This window comes from Hippoglossus stenolepis, chromosome 11 (genome assembly GCF_022539355.2).
Source record: "Hippoglossus stenolepis isolate QCI-W04-F060 chromosome 11, HSTE1.2, whole genome shotgun sequence".
NCBI lineage: Eukaryota > Metazoa > Chordata > Actinopteri > Pleuronectiformes > Pleuronectidae > Hippoglossus > Hippoglossus stenolepis.
Window position 1 is genome coordinate 24,575,846 of NC_061493.1, and position 17,995 is coordinate 24,593,840.

The following is a 17,995-nucleotide window of genomic DNA, read 5'->3' on the forward strand; positions in this document are numbered from 1 at the left end:
CTCTTCATCTCTTCATCTCTTCACCTCTTCTCCTCTTCTCCTCTTCATCTCTTCACCTCTTCATCTCTTCTCCTCTTCATCTCTTCACCTCTTCATCTCTTCACCTCTTCACCTCTTCACCTCTTCTCCTCTTCTCCTCTTCTCTTCTCCTCTTCATCTCTTCATCTCTTCACCTCTTCATCTCTTCATCTCTTCTCTTCTCCTCTTCATCTCTTCATCTCTTCACCTCTTCTCCTCTTCATCTCTTCTCCTCTTCATCTCTTCATCTCTTCACCTCTTCATCTCTTCATCTCTTCTCTTCTCCTCTTCATCTCTTCATCTCTTCATCTCTTCTCTTCCCTCTTCATCTCTTCACCTCTTCATCTCTTCTCTTCTCCTCTTCATCTCTTCATCTCTTCACCTCTTCATCTCTTCTCCTCTTCATCTCTTCACCTCTTCATCTCTTCATCTCTTCATCTCTTCTCTTCTCCTCTTCATCTCTTCTCCTCTTCATCTCTTCATCTCTTCTCCTCTTCTCCTCTTCATCTCTTCATCTCTTCTCCTCTTCATCTCTTCATCTCTTCTCCTCTTCTCCTCTTCATCTCTTCATCTCTTCTCCTCTTCATCTCTTCTTCTCTTCTCCTCTTCATCTCTTCATCTCTTCATCTCTTCTCTTCTCCTCTTCATCTCTTCACCTCTTCATCTCTTCTCCTCTTCATCTCTTCATCTCTTCTCCTCTTCATCTCTTCTCCTCTTCATCTCTTCTCCTCTTCATCTCTTCATCTCTTCTCCTCTTCATCTCTTCACCTCTTCATCTCTTCACCTCTTCATCTCTTCTCCTCTTCATCTCTTCATCTCTTCACCTCTTCATCTCTTCTCCTCTTCATCTCTTCACCTCTTCATCTCTTCTCCTCTTCATCTCTTCATCTCTTCTCCTCTTCTTCTCTTCATCTCTTCTCCTCTTCATCTCTTCTCCTCTTCATCTCTTCACCTCTTCATCTCTTCATCTCTTCACCTCTTCATCTCTTCATCTCTTCTCTCCATCTCTTCATCTCTTCTCTCTTCATCTCTTCACCTCTTCATCTCTTCTCCTCTTCATCTCTTCACCTCTTCATCTCTTCATCTCTTCACCTCTTCATCTCTTCTCCTCTTCTCCTCTTCATCTCTTCATCTCTTCTCCTCTTCATCTCTTCTCCTCTTCATCTCTTCATCTCTTCTCCTCTTCATCTCTTCACCTCTTCACCTCTTCACCTCTTCATCTCTTCATCTCTTCACCTCTTCATCTCTTCACTCTTCTCTCTTCATCTCTTCACCTCTTCTCCTCTTCACCTCTTCATCTCTTCTCCTCTTCATATCTTCTCCTCTCCTCTTCATCTCTTCATCTCTTCACCTCTTCATCTCTTCACCTCTTCACCTCTTCATCTCTTCATCTCTTCTCTTCTTCATCTCTTCTCTTCATCTCTTCATCTCTTCACCTCTTCATCTCTTCTAGTCTTCATCTCTTCATCTCTTCTCCTCTTCATCTCTTCACCTCTTCACCTCTTCATCTCTTCTCCTCTTCATATCTTCTCTCTTCATCTCTTCACCTCTTCATCTCTTCTCCTCTTCATATCTTCTCCTCTTCATCTCTTCACCTCTTCATCTCTTCTCCTCTTCATCTCTTCACCTCTTCATCTCTTCACCTCTTCATCTCTTCACCTCTTCATCTCTTCTCCTCTTCATCTCTTCATCTCTTCACCTCTTCATCTCTTCACCTCTTCATCTCTTCTCCTCTTCATTCTCTTCATCTCTTCACCTCTTCATATCTTCTCCTCTTCATCTCTTCATCTCTTCATCTCTTCTCCTCTTCATATCTCTTCATCTCTTCACCTCTTCTCCTCTTCATCTCTTCACCTCTTCATCTCTTCATCTCTTCATCTCTTCATCTCTTCACCTCTTCATCTCTTCTCCTCTTCATATCTTCTCCTCTTCATCTCTTCTCCTCTTCATCTCTTCATCTCTTCACCTCTTCATCTCTTCTCCTCTTCACATCTTCTCCTCTTCTCCTCTTCATATCTTCTCCTCTTCATCTCTTCATCTCTTCACCTCTTCATCTCTTCTCCTCTTCATCTCTTCACCTCTTCATCTCTTCACCTCTTCATATCTTCTCCTCTTCATCTCTTCATCTCTTCACCTCTTCATCTCTTCACCTCTTCATCTCTTCTCCTCTTCATATCTCTTCATCTCTTCACCTCTTCATCTCTTCTCCTCTTCATCTCTTCATCTCTTCACCTCTTCATCTCTTCACCTCTTCATCTCTTCTCCTCTTCATTCTCTTCATCTCTTCCTCTTCTCCTCTTCATCTCTTCACCTCTTCATCTCTTCATCTCTTCACCTCTTCATCTCTTCACCTCTTCATCTCTTCTCCTCTTCATCTTCTCCTCTTCATCTCTTCTCCTCTTCATCTCTTCATCTCTTCACCTCTTCATCTCTTCTCCTCTTCATCTTCTCCTCTTCATATCTTCTCCTCTTCATCTCTTCATCTCTTCACCTCTTCATCTCTTCTCCTCTTCATCTCTTCTCCTCTTCATCTCTTCACCTCTTCATCTCTTCGTCTCTTCATCTCTTCTCCTCTTCTCCTCTTCTCCTCTTCATCTCTTCATCTCTTCTCCTCTTCATCTCTTCTCCTCTTCATCTCTTCATCTCTTCCTCTTCATCCTTCATCTCTTCTCCTCTTCATCTTCACTCTTCATCTCTTCTCCTCTTCATATCTTCTCCTCTTCATCTCTTCATCTCTTCTCCTCTTCATCTCTTCTCCTCTTCATATCTTCTCCTCTTCATCTCTTCATCTCTTCATCTCTTCTCCTCTTCATCTCTTCTCCTCTTCATCTCTTCACCTCTTCATCTCTTCTCCTCTTCATATCTTCTCCTCTTCATCTCTTCATCTCTTCTCCTCTTCATCTCTTCACCTCTTCATCTCTTCACCTCTTCATATCTTCTCCTCTTCATCTCTTCATCTCTTCATATCTTCTCCTCTTCATCTCTTCACCTCTTCATCTCTTCTCCTCTTCATATCTTCTCCTCTTCATCTCTTCATCTCTTCATCTCTTCTCCTCTTCATCTCTTCACCTCTTCATCTCTTCTCCTCTTCATGTCTTCTCCTCTTCATCTCTTCATCTCTTCTCCTCTTCATATCTTCTCCTCTTCATATCTTCTCCTCTTCATCTCTTCACCTCTTCTCCTCTTCATCTCTTCACCTCTTCATCTCTTATCTCTTCATCTCTTCTCCTCTTCATCTTCTCCTCTTCTCTCTTCATCTCTTCATCTCTTCACCTCTTCATCTCTTCTCCTCTTCATCTCTTCATCTCTTCTCCTCTTCTCTCTTCATCTCTTCTCCTCTTCATCTCTTCATATCTTCTCCTCTTCATATCTTCTCCTCTTCATCTCTTCACCTCTTCATCTCTTCTCCTCTTCCTATCTTCTCCTCTTCATCTCTTCATCTCTTCTCTCTTCATCTCTTCACCTCTTCATCTCTTCTCCTCTTCATGTCTTCTCCTCTTCTCCTCTTCATATCTTCTCCTCTTCATCTCTTCACCTCTTCACCTCTTCATCTCTTCTCCTCTTCATCTCTTCACCTCTTCATCTCTTCACCTCTTCATATCTTCACCTCTTCATCTCTTCTCCTCTTCATCTCTTCACCTCTTCATATCTTCACCTCTTCATCTCTTCTCCTCTTCATCTCTTCTCCTCTTCATCTCTTCACCTCTTCATCTCTTCTCCTCTTCTCCTCTTCATCTCTTCTCCTCTTCTCCTCTTCATCTCTTCATCTCTTCACCTCTTCTCCTCTTCATCTCTTCTCCTCTTCTCTCTTCATCTCTTCATATCTTCCTCTTCATCTCTTCACCTCTTCACCTCTTCACTCTTCTCTTCTCCTCTTCATCTCTTCTCCTCTTCTCCTCTTCATCTCTTCTCCTCTTCACCTCTTCATCTCTTCTCCTCTTCACCTCTTCTCCTCTTCACCTCTTCTCCTCTTCATCTCTTCTCCTCTTCATCTCTTCTCCTCTTCATCTCTTCATCTCTTCTCCTCTTCTCCTCTTCATCTCTTCTCCTCTTCTCCTCTTCATCTCTTCATCTCTTCTCCTCTTCACCTCTTCCTCTCTTCTCCTCTTCTCCTCTTCTTCATCTCTTCACCTCTTCTCCTCTTCTCCTATTCATCTCTTCTCCTCTTCTCCTCTTCATCTCTTCATCTCTTCACCTCTTCACCTCTTCTCCTCTTCTCCTCTTCATCTCTTCACCTCTTCATCTCTTCTCCTCTTCATCTCTTCTCCTCTTCATCTCTTCATCTCTTCACCTCTTCATCTCTTCATCTCTTCTCCTCTCCATCTCTTCATCTCTTCACCTCTTCACCTCTTCATCTCTTCTCCTCTTCATCTCTTCACCTCTTCATCTCTTCATCTCTTCATCTCTTCTCCTCTTCTCCTCTTCACCTCTTCATCTCTTCACCTCTTCATCTCTTCTCCTCTTCTCCTCTTCATCTCTTCATTCTGTTTAAATTAATCATAACAAATCCGCTGCAGCTCCTGATTTTATTGAATATTTTTTTTCACAGATTCTCAGACATTTTACACAAAATCCGAATCGGTTCACAACCAGAAAACATCTGAGATTCCCCGCAGCTCAGATTCCTTCGTGATGAGCGACAGATCATGAATTGTAAACATATTTCTAATTATTCTGTCAGATGTGGTGTCATCGACGTCACTCAGCCTTGTTCTCCTGCAGGAGGCGCTGTGGTCGCTGCCGCTCGATGATGACGTAAAGATGGCGTCATTAAGTTGTGGTTTGAAGTCATGGAACATTTGTGGGAGGTTTTTGAAAGTTTATGTTCCAGGTCCTGTTTGTCGTGGATTGAAAATGTTTGTGTTGCTGTCGTCGATCTGCTGCTGCTGGACTCGAGTCCTCTGTGCTATCGTGGCTCTGAGCAAAGCATTATGGGAGAGCGAGGCTCCCGGCTGACGTGTCCTGTGTTTTAATTTCAGAACATGTGACGTCTAACGCCAGCGATAGTGAGAGTAGCTACCGTAAGTCTGACGCTGCCTGGTTCACTCTATGATTCACAGGAAACACTAATGATTGACGTGACCTCCGACCGAACCCGCTAACCCCCCCACCCCCCTTCCCTGAGCACAAGCTGCTGATTGGCCGATAACAGCATGACATCACACACACACAGTTTACCTGCTCGCTAACACTCCTGACAGCAGGGTGTGTCTGCATGAAAGCTCCTGCTTAGTGTGTCTGCGGGTGTGTGTGTTTGCGTGCGTGTGTGTGTGTGTTGCGTACGTTCAATTACATGAAGTGATCTCTGTGTGTGTGTGTGTGTGTGTGTGTGTGTGTGTGTGTGTGTGTGTGTGTGTGTGTGTGTGTGTGTGTGTGTGTGTGTGTGTGTGTGTGTGTGTGTGTGTGTGTGTGTGTGTGTGTTGCTCTATGACCCCGGTGAGACTCTGGATCTGTGTTTCCAGGTGGACAGGAGGAGTACGTGTTGTCGTATGAACCCGTCGTTCAACAGGAAGGTAAAAAAACACAAACAATTCTCTGACTGAAGAAACTTTGTCAGTTTCATATGAAAATCAATTCATCTTCAAGAAAGATTCAGATATTTAACTTATCTTGGTAAAGTCTGCAAACTTCAGGTAAAACATCAAAAGACAACACTTACATTTAAATACATATTTCTTTGTAAATAAATTCAAATAAATATGTATGAATATTTGTATTAGAACATAAAAACTGTCAATCAAGAAAAAAATGGATTTGTTCAATGAAAAAAGCAACAGGGGGCGCTGTCGATACGAACCCTAGATGGATTTATTTTTATTATTTGGTGTTAAAGACGTTTAACTGTGAGAAAATATTCACATAATAATGAACTCATCAGCTTCATCCTGTTAAGCAGCTTGTTACTGTGATTTCAAAATAAAACCTTTATCAGCATGAGCCTTTGTCTCCGACAGTGAGCTACACCCGTCCCGTCATCATCCTCGGCCCCATGAAGGACCGGATCAACGACGACCTCATCTCCGAGTTCCCAGACAAATTTGGATCCTGCGTCCCGCGTAAGTGACGTCGCTGTCCAGCTCCGAGCGAACCTCCTCCCGTCTGGAGATCATGTGACCTTCTCTGAGCCTGAATCAGAACATCTTCCTCACCCTCAGATACGACCCGGCCGAAGCGGGACTACGAGGTGGACGGCAGAGATTACCACTTTGTGGTGTCCAGAGAGCAGATGGAGAAAGACATCCAGGACCACAAGTTCATCGAGGCCGGACAGTACAACAGCCACTTGTACGGAACCAGCGTGCAGTCGGTGCGAGAGGTGTCGGAGAAGGTAGCGACTGAGAAATCTGTCACATGACGATCAGTCGACTCATAGACGTAAAAACACTCCAAGGCTTGTGTCTGCAGTTTGTTTATAAAGAATACAAATAAATAGAGACAATAATAACTAAATAAATACGAACGCTGCCCTCTTGTGGTGACGTCAGTCTGTGTTCTGAACATAAAGACATGTTGAACACATTTTCCGCCCCCTTCAGGGTAAACACTGTATCCTGGACGTGTCGGGGAACGCCATCAAGAGACTCCAGCTCGCTCAGCTTCACCCCATCGCCATCTTCATCAAACCCAAATCAGTGGAGAACATCATGTGAGTCAAGACCGCCACGGTTCCATTTCCTGTCTGGTTCTGACCTTTGATTTTCTTGCTGACGGTCTTGTTTTCTTCCTGCAGGGAGATGAACAAGCGTCTGACGGAGGAGCAGGGACGCAAAACCTTCGACAGAGCCACCAAGCTGGAGCAGGAGTTCACCGAGCATTTCACAGGTGAGACGGCGCCCCCCTGTGGCCCGAAGAAAAACAACCTCTGCTCTCCTACGCATATTTTCGTGGGTTTATTTGGCCGCACAGTCGTTAGGGTTCGGTATTGGGTTCTGCCTCCTAGAGCGCCCCCTGTCTTACATCTGTTATCCTATCAGCCAATCGTGTGGCAGCAGCTTCTCATCCCATTGGGCAGCGGCTAAATCGATCTTCTTCCTCCTATGGAAATGAATCACATGTAAAACGGTCGTCAGTTTAAAGAGACGTCGGACGTGTTGTTACCTCCTCGGCTCCCCCCAGTGGCTGACCATTGTAACAGCACTCATCCTGTTCCGTCCCAGTTCGGCCTCAACGATCAACTGATGAGATTTTATAGGTCAAAGGTCACAGTGACCTCATGAGTCTGACAAAATAAATGTAGACTGCTGTGATTGGTCGAGACAAACAACCACAAGACGGTGACTCGAGTTCTTTAATAATTAGTTTGTTTGTGTGTGTGTGTGTGTGTGTGTGTGTGTGTGTGTGTGTGTGCAGCGGTCGTGCAGGGCGACACTCTGGAGGAGATCTACGATCAGGGGAAGCAGATCATTGAGGAGCAGTCTGGTCCGTTCATCTGGGTTCAGTCCAAGGAGAAGTTGTGAAGATCGAACGCTCCTCCTCTTCCTCCTCTTCCTCCTCCTCTTCTTTACATTCTGTTGTTTTATTTTGAAAAGGACAGAATCCCCCACCCCACAATCCCCCCATGCCTGAATCGGATTTCGTGGTTAAGTTTCCTGACCAGCAGAGTAAAGCACACAGGAAGTGACATCACACTCAACACGGTACGTGGAGGAGAAGAAGACGAGTGAAAGTGACGAGAAGACGAAGCAGATTTGATCTTTTCTTTCTTTGTGTTTTTTTTCCCTTTTCTCTCGATGGACAGAGTTTCAGTCTCAGGCTGAGACACAAAAAGCAAAACTTTGCACGTTCGAGCTTTAACAGCATGTTAATCTCCCGTTTATTTCCCATCAGCCCCGTCACCTCGGCGCCCGACACAGTCTCCTCCTCCTCGCTGCTCCTCTCATCTTTTTCCCTTTTCTTTTTTACACTTGAGTCAATTCAAGATGAGTTAAACTTTCCGCTCCTCTCGGCTGCTGGATGTTTGTCAGGACACTGCAGGGTCCTGCTCTGCTGCCAGGGGGCGCTATCATCTTATTCCAACAAATGTCTGATTTCATTTCATCAAGTCTGATTTTAAACTTTGTCCTAAAAAAATTCTGAAAATTACAAAACAAATTACATCATAAGATGAAAATTATTTCTTGTGATTTGAACATTTTCTCACAATTAATTATCTAAAATTAAAGAATAAAAACAAATTTTATGAAAACCGTCTCGGAATTAAAAAAATGTCAGAATAAAACAAGAAAAATCTCGACAATTTTCTCATGATTCAAATCATTAAAAGAATAATGTTATAATACAATGTAAACATCAGATTTTATTTTAAATCTTTTAAAAACTCAAACTCACAGAAAACGATTAAATTAATATATTTTTTATAGTGAAGTCGATGATGAACAAATGATTTAGATTTAAATCAAATTTTCATTATTTTGAAACTTTTCAGCCTCATTTCAACTAAAAGATTTTTTATTTCAGTGTCGTCTCATTTCAATAGCAGCGCCCCCTGGTGGAGCGAGTTTGAACCCTGCGGGCGCCCGGTCAGTGTCTTACCATGGCAACGCTGTCGATCATGTGACGTGTGGGCGGGACCTGGAGACGAGCTGCCACCTCCAGGTGCGGGAGAAACGTGCAGACGATTATTGTACAATGAGATTTTCAGATATTTAACCCTCGGTAAACTGCCTATTTTGTTATAATAAAAATCTATATTGAACTTTACTTAAGCACTACTACTACGGGAATTATTTTCTTTGCATTGTTAATCATATGAATAGAAAAGTATAAAGATATTTGAATATGAATATATATTTTTCTTTTTCTTCGATCACCACCTCCTCTGTCTTTTAATTTTCTTTTTTAAACATAATAAAACTTAACAAGAAAACCGAAAGTGAACTTCTTCATCTTCTTCTTCTGTGGTTTGTGTGAAATTAACCTGTGAAGCGTCTCTTCCTGTCGGAGACGATGACGTCATGAGAAAAGATGTGAAGAAGTTCAACAGTAAATTATTTAGTTTTATTCCAGCACGCTGGCGACACCCGGTGGCCTCAGACGTCGTGTTTCCAGAGTCTTCAAATGTTAAGTGATACGATTTGGGTCGAAGGTCAAAGCTGTGACCTCACAACAGACTTTTCTCGTTGTGAACACGACGTCTCTGGAGCAGGAACCTTCTCACATTTAGCACAAGACCTCAGGAAACGTTAAAAACATGAAGACAAAACTGCCCTGTAGGTGGCGACAAACACCCACAGGAGGGGATTCTACTTCAATGATTTAAATGTTTGAATTAGTCACAGAATAATAATTTGATCAGCAACAGAAGTGGAATTAAGAGAATAAACTGTGCTGTTGTCAGTAAAGAAAATGTCATAAAATGTAATCCAGATTAATCATATTTGATACAGACTGACGTGAGCCAGATTAACACAATGTGATCCAGATTGATTTGATGTAATCCAGAGTAATAATCCAGGTAGATTATTTTATTTTATTTGTCCTTGTCATCAGCTCAGATTTATTTAGTTCATTCATATTTTTGATGTAGAAATGAATCCGTTTCCATGGAGACGAGGTTTTCAGGCATCTTTTATTCAACATGTGACAGCAGACGGGTGTGACCTTTGACCTGATCGTGCAGGTGTCGGTTCAGTAGCAACAGGACGAATAAATAAAAAGTGAAAACAACTCGTCAGAAAAACAAAGAAAAGTTTCACTCTGAAAAATGAAAATTAAACAAAAACAAGATTCAAATAAAAACCATAAAAAAGTCTTAGAAAAACTTGAGTATCTTTTGGTTCGTTCTTCTTCGCTGTGCTTCTGGAACGCTGCGCACGTACACGTACACACACGTGCACGCACGCACAGTCTGAACTTATCGATGCTTCAGTATTTACACTCGTATATATGGATTCTCTCTCTCTCTGTTCGATCGTCCGCAGAGCTGCTGATGGAGGTGAGGTGGGCGGAGTCAGGACTTTGAGTCCCACCCACCCCCTTCACCTGCTATCCCTGTCGACCAATCAGCAGCTGCTGTTCCTGAACTCTCCGTTCTCAGTGATGGACAGTTTGGTGGGGTTGCTGGGCGACAGGCCGTTGTGGAGGCTGGGGGCGCTGTAACGCTCCTTCACCTGCGTCAGCGCCAACATCAGCCGGGAGTTTGCTGCGTCCAGGGACCCGATCCTCTTCTCCTATTGGACAAGAGGACATTAGGCTGACACACCAAAATAAAAGTTGGGCTTGTGATGATTCAACTGTCGATTTAAAACCACATAAAGAATTAAAAAATAAATAATAATTACTCTTGAATTTACGTCAGAAAACACTTTAATGTAAATCAGAATGTTTAGAAGCCACAGAGCATAAAATTGTCCTTTAATTTAAAAAAAACAATTTGTTGTAAAAATAAGATTCAATAAAGAGAATATTGTTTCTCCCTGATTTACAATTTAATTCATGTTTCTAATTTAAAACTAAAATATAAATATATTAATTATTCAGATTATTTATTATGTTAAGATTCTAATTTTTAAAAAATTATATATTGTACATTTATTCAATAACAGCCAGAAATTGGCAGAAGTTCAACAGTTTAAAATATATTTATTAATGATTAATTGTTAAAATGTTTTAATTAATTAGATATATTAGTTTAAATTTTACTTGACTATTCAAATAATCAATTAAACATTTTGAATCTATAAAAGTTCAACTTTAAGATGAAATCGGACGTGATGTGGTTTTGAGCCGACAGGAAGTTTGAGAGACGCAGGCAAAAATTAAAACAGCCCAAAAAATAAAAGCAACTAAAAGAGAAAGACTGAAGCTGAGCAGGAAGTCGGAGTCGGAACGAACAAGGTTCGATTCACCGGCTAAAAAAAAAATTATTAAACACCTGAGCGCTTCAACGTCATCGCCTCATTTTATTTTGAAAGAGAGGAGAGGGTGGGGGGGTGAGGCAGCAGCCAAACGAGCAAAACAGCGACACACCTGAAAACTTTATTTAAAACAACACGTCGACATCATTTAATCCAGATTCATTCGATGCTGTGAACACAAGTTTAGATCTAATCTCAGTATTGATCCTGAATAACTCAAGTCTTATTTTGAAATAAAGAGACATTAAATCACCATGACGTAACTGCTCTGTGATTGGCTGACAGGTGTGAGGCGTGAGGGGGGTGGAGGGAGGGGGAGGGGCCACAGTCACTTGCCTGATTGGTTAATTTCACGTCCGTTACGGACCTGAAATCAAAGGTTCTTCACTGATGAAATTGCGACAAGTTCAAACCCTTAGAAAGTCGCTGTGGGCGGAGCTTAGCACACGGCCAGTTAGCTTAGTGCAGCTGTCAATCATCACTGATTGTTCAAGAGGTCATTTACAGAAAAGGATTGTGGGTAATTCTGAAGAATCCGAATCTAAGAGGATGGAAGAAGTTTGTGTGGGCGGAGCTACAAGTGTTGATGTCCGTACCTGAGCGTCGATGATTTTCTGTTTAGCTTCAATCACCGCCTGCATCTCTGCGTGGTCACGCTTTAACTCCTCCTCCACCGCCATGAGCCTACACACACACACACACACACACACACACACAATGAAACAGACAACCTGACTGTCGTTGGTGTGGAGACATCAACCAGCCAATCAAAGTGAAGGGGCGTGGTCAATATGATCAATATAATCATTGTTTCTTGTTAAACTCGTCAGTAATATCAATGTCTGGTTTGAGTTTTTCACAATAAAAGCCCTGTTAAGAAACAAAAGGTTTTCTGTCCTCTCAAATGTTTTAATTTGAAACCGGAACAGGAAGTTTGTGCCAACGCAGCAAGTGAATTATAAAAAAAAATTGAAATAACAGTCAAGGAAAGATGAGTCTTATTTTTTAACAGTGCAGCTTCAACGATTAAATTAATATAAATCGATTATTTCTTAATGATCTGAATTTATCACAGGACGAGTAACTGTTATTTATCTTTTTAACCATTTAAAGATGCTGGTCAACCTTAGTTATCTGATAAATGTGGAAACATGCCATAAGTTAGATTCAAATCCTCTTCATGAGGTTTTTCCTTTTATTATTTTGACCACGTTCACGTGTCGAACAGGAAGACCCGCCCACAGACGGCTGATTGACACCTGGGTCCTTCAAGGAATTTCAAACGTTTACGTTAAACGTTAAATTCATAAAACACTGATAAATTGGATTGATTCTAAATATAAACAGAAAAGTAGACATTTATAGTCAATTAATAAATACGTCTTTATTTTAAATGTATAGAGTAAAAAACGAACTTTCCTGTGACTCCACATTTCAAATTCAAACATTTTGAATGTTTCTATTTAAAAGAGGCATCACTCCTCAGTGTGTGCTTGGTTCGTCTGTGCTGAGCGGTGCGGACGGGTGGAGTCTGTGCGTACCTGCAGATGATGCTCTTCATCTGATTGTCCTTCTCCTCCTGCTGCCGCCTCAGTCGCTCCTCGCTGTCCTCCAGACGGTTCTTATACTCGAGCAGCAGCTTCTGCATCTGCTGCTCCTGAGCCAGCAGCCGCCGCTCGTACTCCTCCAGGCGCCGACCGGACACCCGCAGGCGCTCCTTCAGCCGAGAGATCTCCAGCTCGTACTGCGGACACAGGGGGGGGGGTGGTCACATGATCCGTCATCAGCTCATCTCTTCAGGTGTAAATGATTCATGAAGCCAGTACTTCATCCCGCTCTGTGATTGGTCGACTGTGTGGAGGCTCCATCAAACATTTAAAACGTCATAAAAACAACAAAAGGACAAATCGATCACATGTTCCGACTGGAAATAAAAATGGACGACATGACGGCTCTATTGCCCCCTGGTGGCTGACTGCAGAAAAGGTCATCGATTTTTGTTAGTTCTTATCACACTGATGTTTCTGATCAGTTAACTAACTAACCCACTGACTAACTAATTCACTCACTAACTCGTTAACTAACTAACTCCAATCAACTTGCTCACTAACGAACTAACAACCAACCCACTAACTCACTGACCCACCGACTAACTAATTCAAATTCACTCACAAACTAACTTGTTAACTAACTAACCCACCAACTTACCCACTAAGTAACCCATCAACTCTTGCTCACTAAGAAACTAACTAACCAACTAACTACCGAACTCATTGACTAACCCACGAAATAACCCACTGACTAACTAATTCCCTCACTCACTAACTCCCAAACTAACAAACTCGTTAACTATCTCACTCACTAACCATCTCACTAACTAACCCACTGACTAACTCATCCACTCACTAACTCACAAACTAACTAACTCACTAACTGACTCATTAACCCACTAACTAACTAACTAACTAACTAACACACAGATGACCAACCCTTGCTGGTGGAGGTAATCAATAACAGTTTCTCGACCTGTGATTGGCTCGTACCTTCTCGGTGCTCCGCCCCTCCTCTCTGCTCCTCTCCCCCCCTCCCTCCCCTCCTCCCTCCTCCTCCTTCTCGTCGTACTGGCCGTTGTTGAGGACCCAGGCCGCCGTCCTCTCCACTGGAGACATCGCCACCGCCACCGTGTCCACCGGAGACGCCACCTGAAGCAACCCAGAGATATGATTTCATAATCAACCCGCCCCCCCCATACCAGCCTTGGACAAGCGAATCAATTTGTTGTTTAATTCAAGATTTAAAATCACATAATGTTAATATTTGACTTCTTGAGCTTTAGCCTCACCTGTGGTGGTTTGGTGGCGCTCTTTGGGGGCGGAGCCATGTTCTCCACAGAGCAGGTTGGCTGTTGGCGGTTGACGTTGGTGGCGGTGGGTGTCGGCTCGGTATTGGCGCTGCTGCTGCTTCGTAACGAGGCACTGTGTGGGAGAGAGCGTGGCGTCCTGGCCCCGCCCCCTCCTCTGCTCTGCTGTTCCACCTTGACGATGTGGGCGGTGCCCGCCGTCGTGCTCTGACGAGGGATGGCGACCGCTGTGGCGGTGCCGGGCGGAAGGTCAGGCAGTGCGTGGCGGCGCGGCGTGGAACACTCCTCGCTCTGCATGCTCCGCCTGCTGCCAAGCTCGTCCAGGCTGCTGTTGGACGGCACTCGACCTTTGACCCCCACCTGGCTGCCGTAGTCATCAGAGTTGCTGTGGCTGTTGTGGGAGCTTTCGGTGCTCAGGTTCTCCGAGCTGGAATCCTGCTGCAGCGAGTGGGCGGAGCGTGTGGACAGGCTGTGGGCGGGGTTACTCAGGTGGTAGACGGGGTTCTGGAAGGACAGCGGCTGCAGGCTGCGCTGTTGGCTGACAGAGGGATGCAGCGGCCGCCTCACCTGCGGAGCGCTCTGAGGCTGGCCGTCCCTGGCCGCCGCTTTAGGCTGGTGTAGCGCCGGCTGGGGGGTCAGGGGGTTGGAGTGGGGGTAGGTGTGTGGGGGCGGGCCGTGTCCGATAGAGGCCTGGGAACCGGCCCTGCTGGGGCGGGGCGGGGCCTCGTGGTGCGGTGGGGGCCCCGCGGCGGCGTGCAGGCTCTGAGCGTCCTGCAGGTCGACCAGAGAGACGCTGCGTCCGTTGGACAGCAGGTTGTCTCGCTCCTGATCAGAGACGCTGCTGTGGATGGAAGGATGCTGCTGAGCCAGCAGGGGGCGCTGACCTCGAACATAACCGTCCATCAGATCACTGCACGGAGACTGAAGGCTGCGGACCTCACAGTGACTACACACACACACACACACACACACACACACACACACACACACACACACACACACACACACACACACACACACACAGACACACACACACACACACACAGACACACAGACACACACAGGCACACACACACACACAGACACACACACACACACAGGCACAGGCACACACACACACACACACACACACACACACACACACACACACACACACACACACACACACACACACACACACACACACACACACACACACACACACACCGTTATGAAGTGGTTTTTAATTGTCCTGGTTGTTTTGAGCTGAGACAGTGATGAGGACATGACATGTTTCCATGGATACAATATTCACATTTGAACCAGATTAAAACATAAATCTGAATAAAACATAATCTTCTGACCTGAATCTGACTCAGAATAATAATAATCAATAATGGAGGATTCTGACCTCAGTCTCATCATGTCGACATGTTTACGTCTTAATCTGTGAACTTTCCCTTTAAAACTCGTTCACTTCCGTCAGCTGATTGGTTACCTGTTGGCGGGGTCCTCAAAGATTCGGTGTAACCCTGACGACAGGCTGCCGCTGAGGTTGTGGGCGGAGCTATGGTCCTGGAAACGTCGCAGCTGCTGCTGCACTGGCGTCGGGGCGGCGAGGCAGCGAGAGATATCTCCCAGAATCCTCGGCAGCGGGCCCAGCTTCGCTACGGTGGCCTGCAGGAAGGAATTTTCACCCTGTGGTCGTTTTGTGTGTGTGTGTGTGTGTGTGTGTGTGTGTGTGTGTGTGTGTGTGTGTGTGTGTAAATGGAAGCACCGGGATTCAGCGGTGTTGGGAAGATGGAACCACAATGGTGGCAAAAGAAGAGTCGGCCAGAGAGGGGAGGGGGTAGGGGGAGAGGGGAGAGGGGGAGGCAAACATGAGGGAAACTTAATGGAAACAAAAATCAAATCAACTAGAACAACATGCTTCTACTGAACAGAACCAGGATCAAACACAGCAGAGTCATGCAGAGACTGAGCTCCGACAGGTGAGGGGGGGGGTCCAGGCAGGAGGGGGGGGCATGCTGCTTTAATGAGGTTAAATGAATCATGTGACCTCTGCTGCCAATGTTCATCACATGTTCACATCACACAAACAAAACCCATCGATCACTGATCATCAACCTTCTGCTGCTCGTCTGGAGAATGTGTAACGTCACATCTGACCAATCACACGAGCTCCTGCTGTAGAGGAGGCGTGGCCTGTGACCTCAGCAGGTCACCTGACCTGCCTGAGTCGTGTTAATGTGAATGTATTAGATTTTATGTTTGTACAATGCATTCCTAACCCCCTATAACCCAGACCTGGGTTACCTGGATTCTAAACCTGAAACCTCTTAACGCTCAATCAGCCACACACACACACACACACACACACACACACACACACACACACACACACACACACACACACACACACACACACACACACACACACACACACACACACACACACACACACACACACACACACACACTCTGGATGTTAGTACCTTGTCGAGCTGGGACACCACCTCCCACAGCAGAGCGTGCAGGACTGACAGCTCGCGGCCGAGGTCGATGTAACCTTCGAAGCCCGGTGTGTTGGATAGAGTCTCCGGGTTAGAGATCTCCGACAGGAAACGCATCATCCCCGCCCACTCGTGCTCCAGAAAGTCGTTCATGAACGCCATGTACTCCTCTTTGTTTCCAAACCTGCAGGCAGACGCACAAATCTCCACATCATCTTTTGTCATTTATTCATCGTCTCCTTTGGTCCATGTCCCATCAGCTAACATGGAGGAGGAGGGTTTATGACCGATACTACAGCCGGTATACTAAGTCCCCCCCACACACGCACCATTGAGAACATTTTCCTTAAGAAGATTACAATATATAAAATGATAGAAATATAAAATGATTTACTATCAAAACTATGTTCAGTCATAACAAACATAAATACCAAAGATTATGAAAAAAAAACAGGGACTAAAGTGTACAGACACAAATCAAATATTATTTTGTTTACATTACAACATGTAAAAAACTACACTAATACTGATCAGGTAGGACTTGATGAGTTTTATACAACATTCAGAGTTTATTAAGGAATGGTGGTTTATTTGGTTTCATTTCGGAGTGTGACTGATTTTACTAATTACATTAGAACTGTACAAAGTTAGGTTTGATCGATTCTGAGTGTGTGAGAGCTTCTCTGCTCGTAACCATGTGACACACACCTAGATCCTCGTTAAAGGGCTCTGTCACTTCACGGCGTCGCTCTGTGTGAGTCCAGGGCCACGTGTGATGGTAATGATCAGCTCAGCTGCTAAATGCATGTGGGGGGGGGGGGCACTCAGTGGTGCGTGTGGGTCAGGGAGTTGAATTCTGACCCTGTCAACCCGCAGGTACTCACTTGGTGAAGTTGGCGAGGTTCTGGATGACTTTGGCGATGAGCGTAAGCGTACGGGACGTCCGGTGGTCTGGATATTCCTGCATCAGGTTGAAGAGCGACGGCGACATGATGGCGGGGCAGAGGAAGCGCAGGAACAGCGAGGCACTGATCAAACGCTTGCTGATGTCCTGCTGGTGGCCGCGGGCGACGCATTGCTGCTTCCACGAAGCGAACACTTCCTTCAGCTCCCGAGGAAACACGCTGAGGAGACAGGAAGGAGCTGATTGGACACAAAATATAAAACTAAGCTCTGGATAAATGTTCCTGTTGAAACTCAATTAACTCTTAATCTAATTGGATGTGTTTTACCAGAAACTGAAATTCATTAAAGGCCTCAACCAACTGGATGTATTTTATCAGCTCATGATTTTCAGAAGACGAGTGTGTGAATGTAAATTCATGGTGACGTGAGCGTGAGCTGTCGCACCAGTACGAGTTGATGATCTTGCAGAACGCCAGCTCGCAGCACATCTTCAGGTTACTCTGATGTTCAGCCAGATCACCGCCAGAGCACCGACTGGAATCAACCTCACAGTTCTCGTCCGACTCGTACAGAGCTTTAATGAACTCGCCTGAGGACGGAGAGAGAGGGAGAGACAGGGGGAGAGAGGGAGACAGAGAGAGAGAGAGAGAGAGAGAGAGAGAGACTGAGAATTTGAGACCGTGAGATCATTTACATCTAACATGTTCCTCCTAACTTGGGCCTGACTGAAGCTGCTGCTGATGAAGATGAGGAAGAAGATGATGAAGATAAAACAATAAACGTATAAAAATAGAAAGTGATGATCTATTCTCAGACACAGTGATAAAAATAAATTGAAAGTGTTTGAAGTCTCTGACTTTTCT

General features: G+C 44.6%; 2 protein-coding genes across 28 annotated transcripts in view; one reads left to right on the forward strand and one right to left on the reverse strand.

Moving 5' to 3' along the window:
• The window catches only part of dlg1b (discs large MAGUK scaffold protein 1b), a 66,777-nt gene extending 57,084 nt beyond the window's left edge, over positions 1-9,693 (forward strand). For 20 of the 22 annotated variants that reach the window (XM_035170009.2, XM_035170011.2, XM_035170010.2 and 17 more), the window contains 7 exons: positions 4,998-5,039; positions 5,481-5,531; positions 5,973-6,074; positions 6,174-6,346; positions 6,555-6,664; positions 6,749-6,840; positions 7,369-9,693. In XM_035170009.2, the coding sequence (XP_035025900.1) occupies positions 4,998-5,039; positions 5,481-5,531; positions 5,973-6,074; positions 6,174-6,346; positions 6,555-6,664; positions 6,749-6,840; positions 7,369-7,475 (677 nt within the window). In that variant the 3' untranslated portion in view covers positions 7,476-9,693. The remainder of the gene's footprint in view (positions 1-4,997; positions 5,040-5,480; positions 5,532-5,972; positions 6,075-6,173; positions 6,347-6,554; positions 6,665-6,748; positions 6,841-7,368) is intronic. The other 2 variants (XM_035170014.2, XM_035170027.2) reach the window with 1 other exon arrangement.
• rasal2 (RAS protein activator like 2) overlaps positions 9,573-17,995 on the reverse strand; it is a 45,555-nt gene continuing 37,132 nt past the window's right edge. For 4 of the 6 annotated variants that reach the window (XM_047341993.1, XM_047341990.1, XM_047341995.1 and 1 more), the window contains 9 exons: positions 17,577-17,721; positions 17,111-17,350; positions 16,209-16,410; positions 15,212-15,411; positions 13,717-14,680; positions 13,418-13,576; positions 12,416-12,618; positions 11,471-11,558; positions 9,573-10,187 (listed from right to left, as the gene is read on the reverse strand). In XM_047341993.1, coding sequence (XP_047197949.1) covers positions 10,020-10,187; positions 11,471-11,558; positions 12,416-12,618; positions 13,418-13,576; positions 13,717-14,680; positions 15,212-15,411; positions 16,209-16,410; positions 17,111-17,350; positions 17,577-17,721 — 2,369 coding nt within the window. In that variant the 3' untranslated portion in view covers positions 9,573-10,019. Of the gene's footprint in view, positions 10,188-11,210; positions 11,242-11,470; positions 11,559-12,415; positions 12,619-13,417; positions 13,577-13,716; positions 14,681-15,211; positions 15,412-16,208; positions 16,411-17,110; positions 17,351-17,576; positions 17,722-17,995 lie in introns of all 6 variants that reach the window. The other 2 variants (XM_047341991.1, XM_047341992.1) reach the window with 2 other exon arrangements.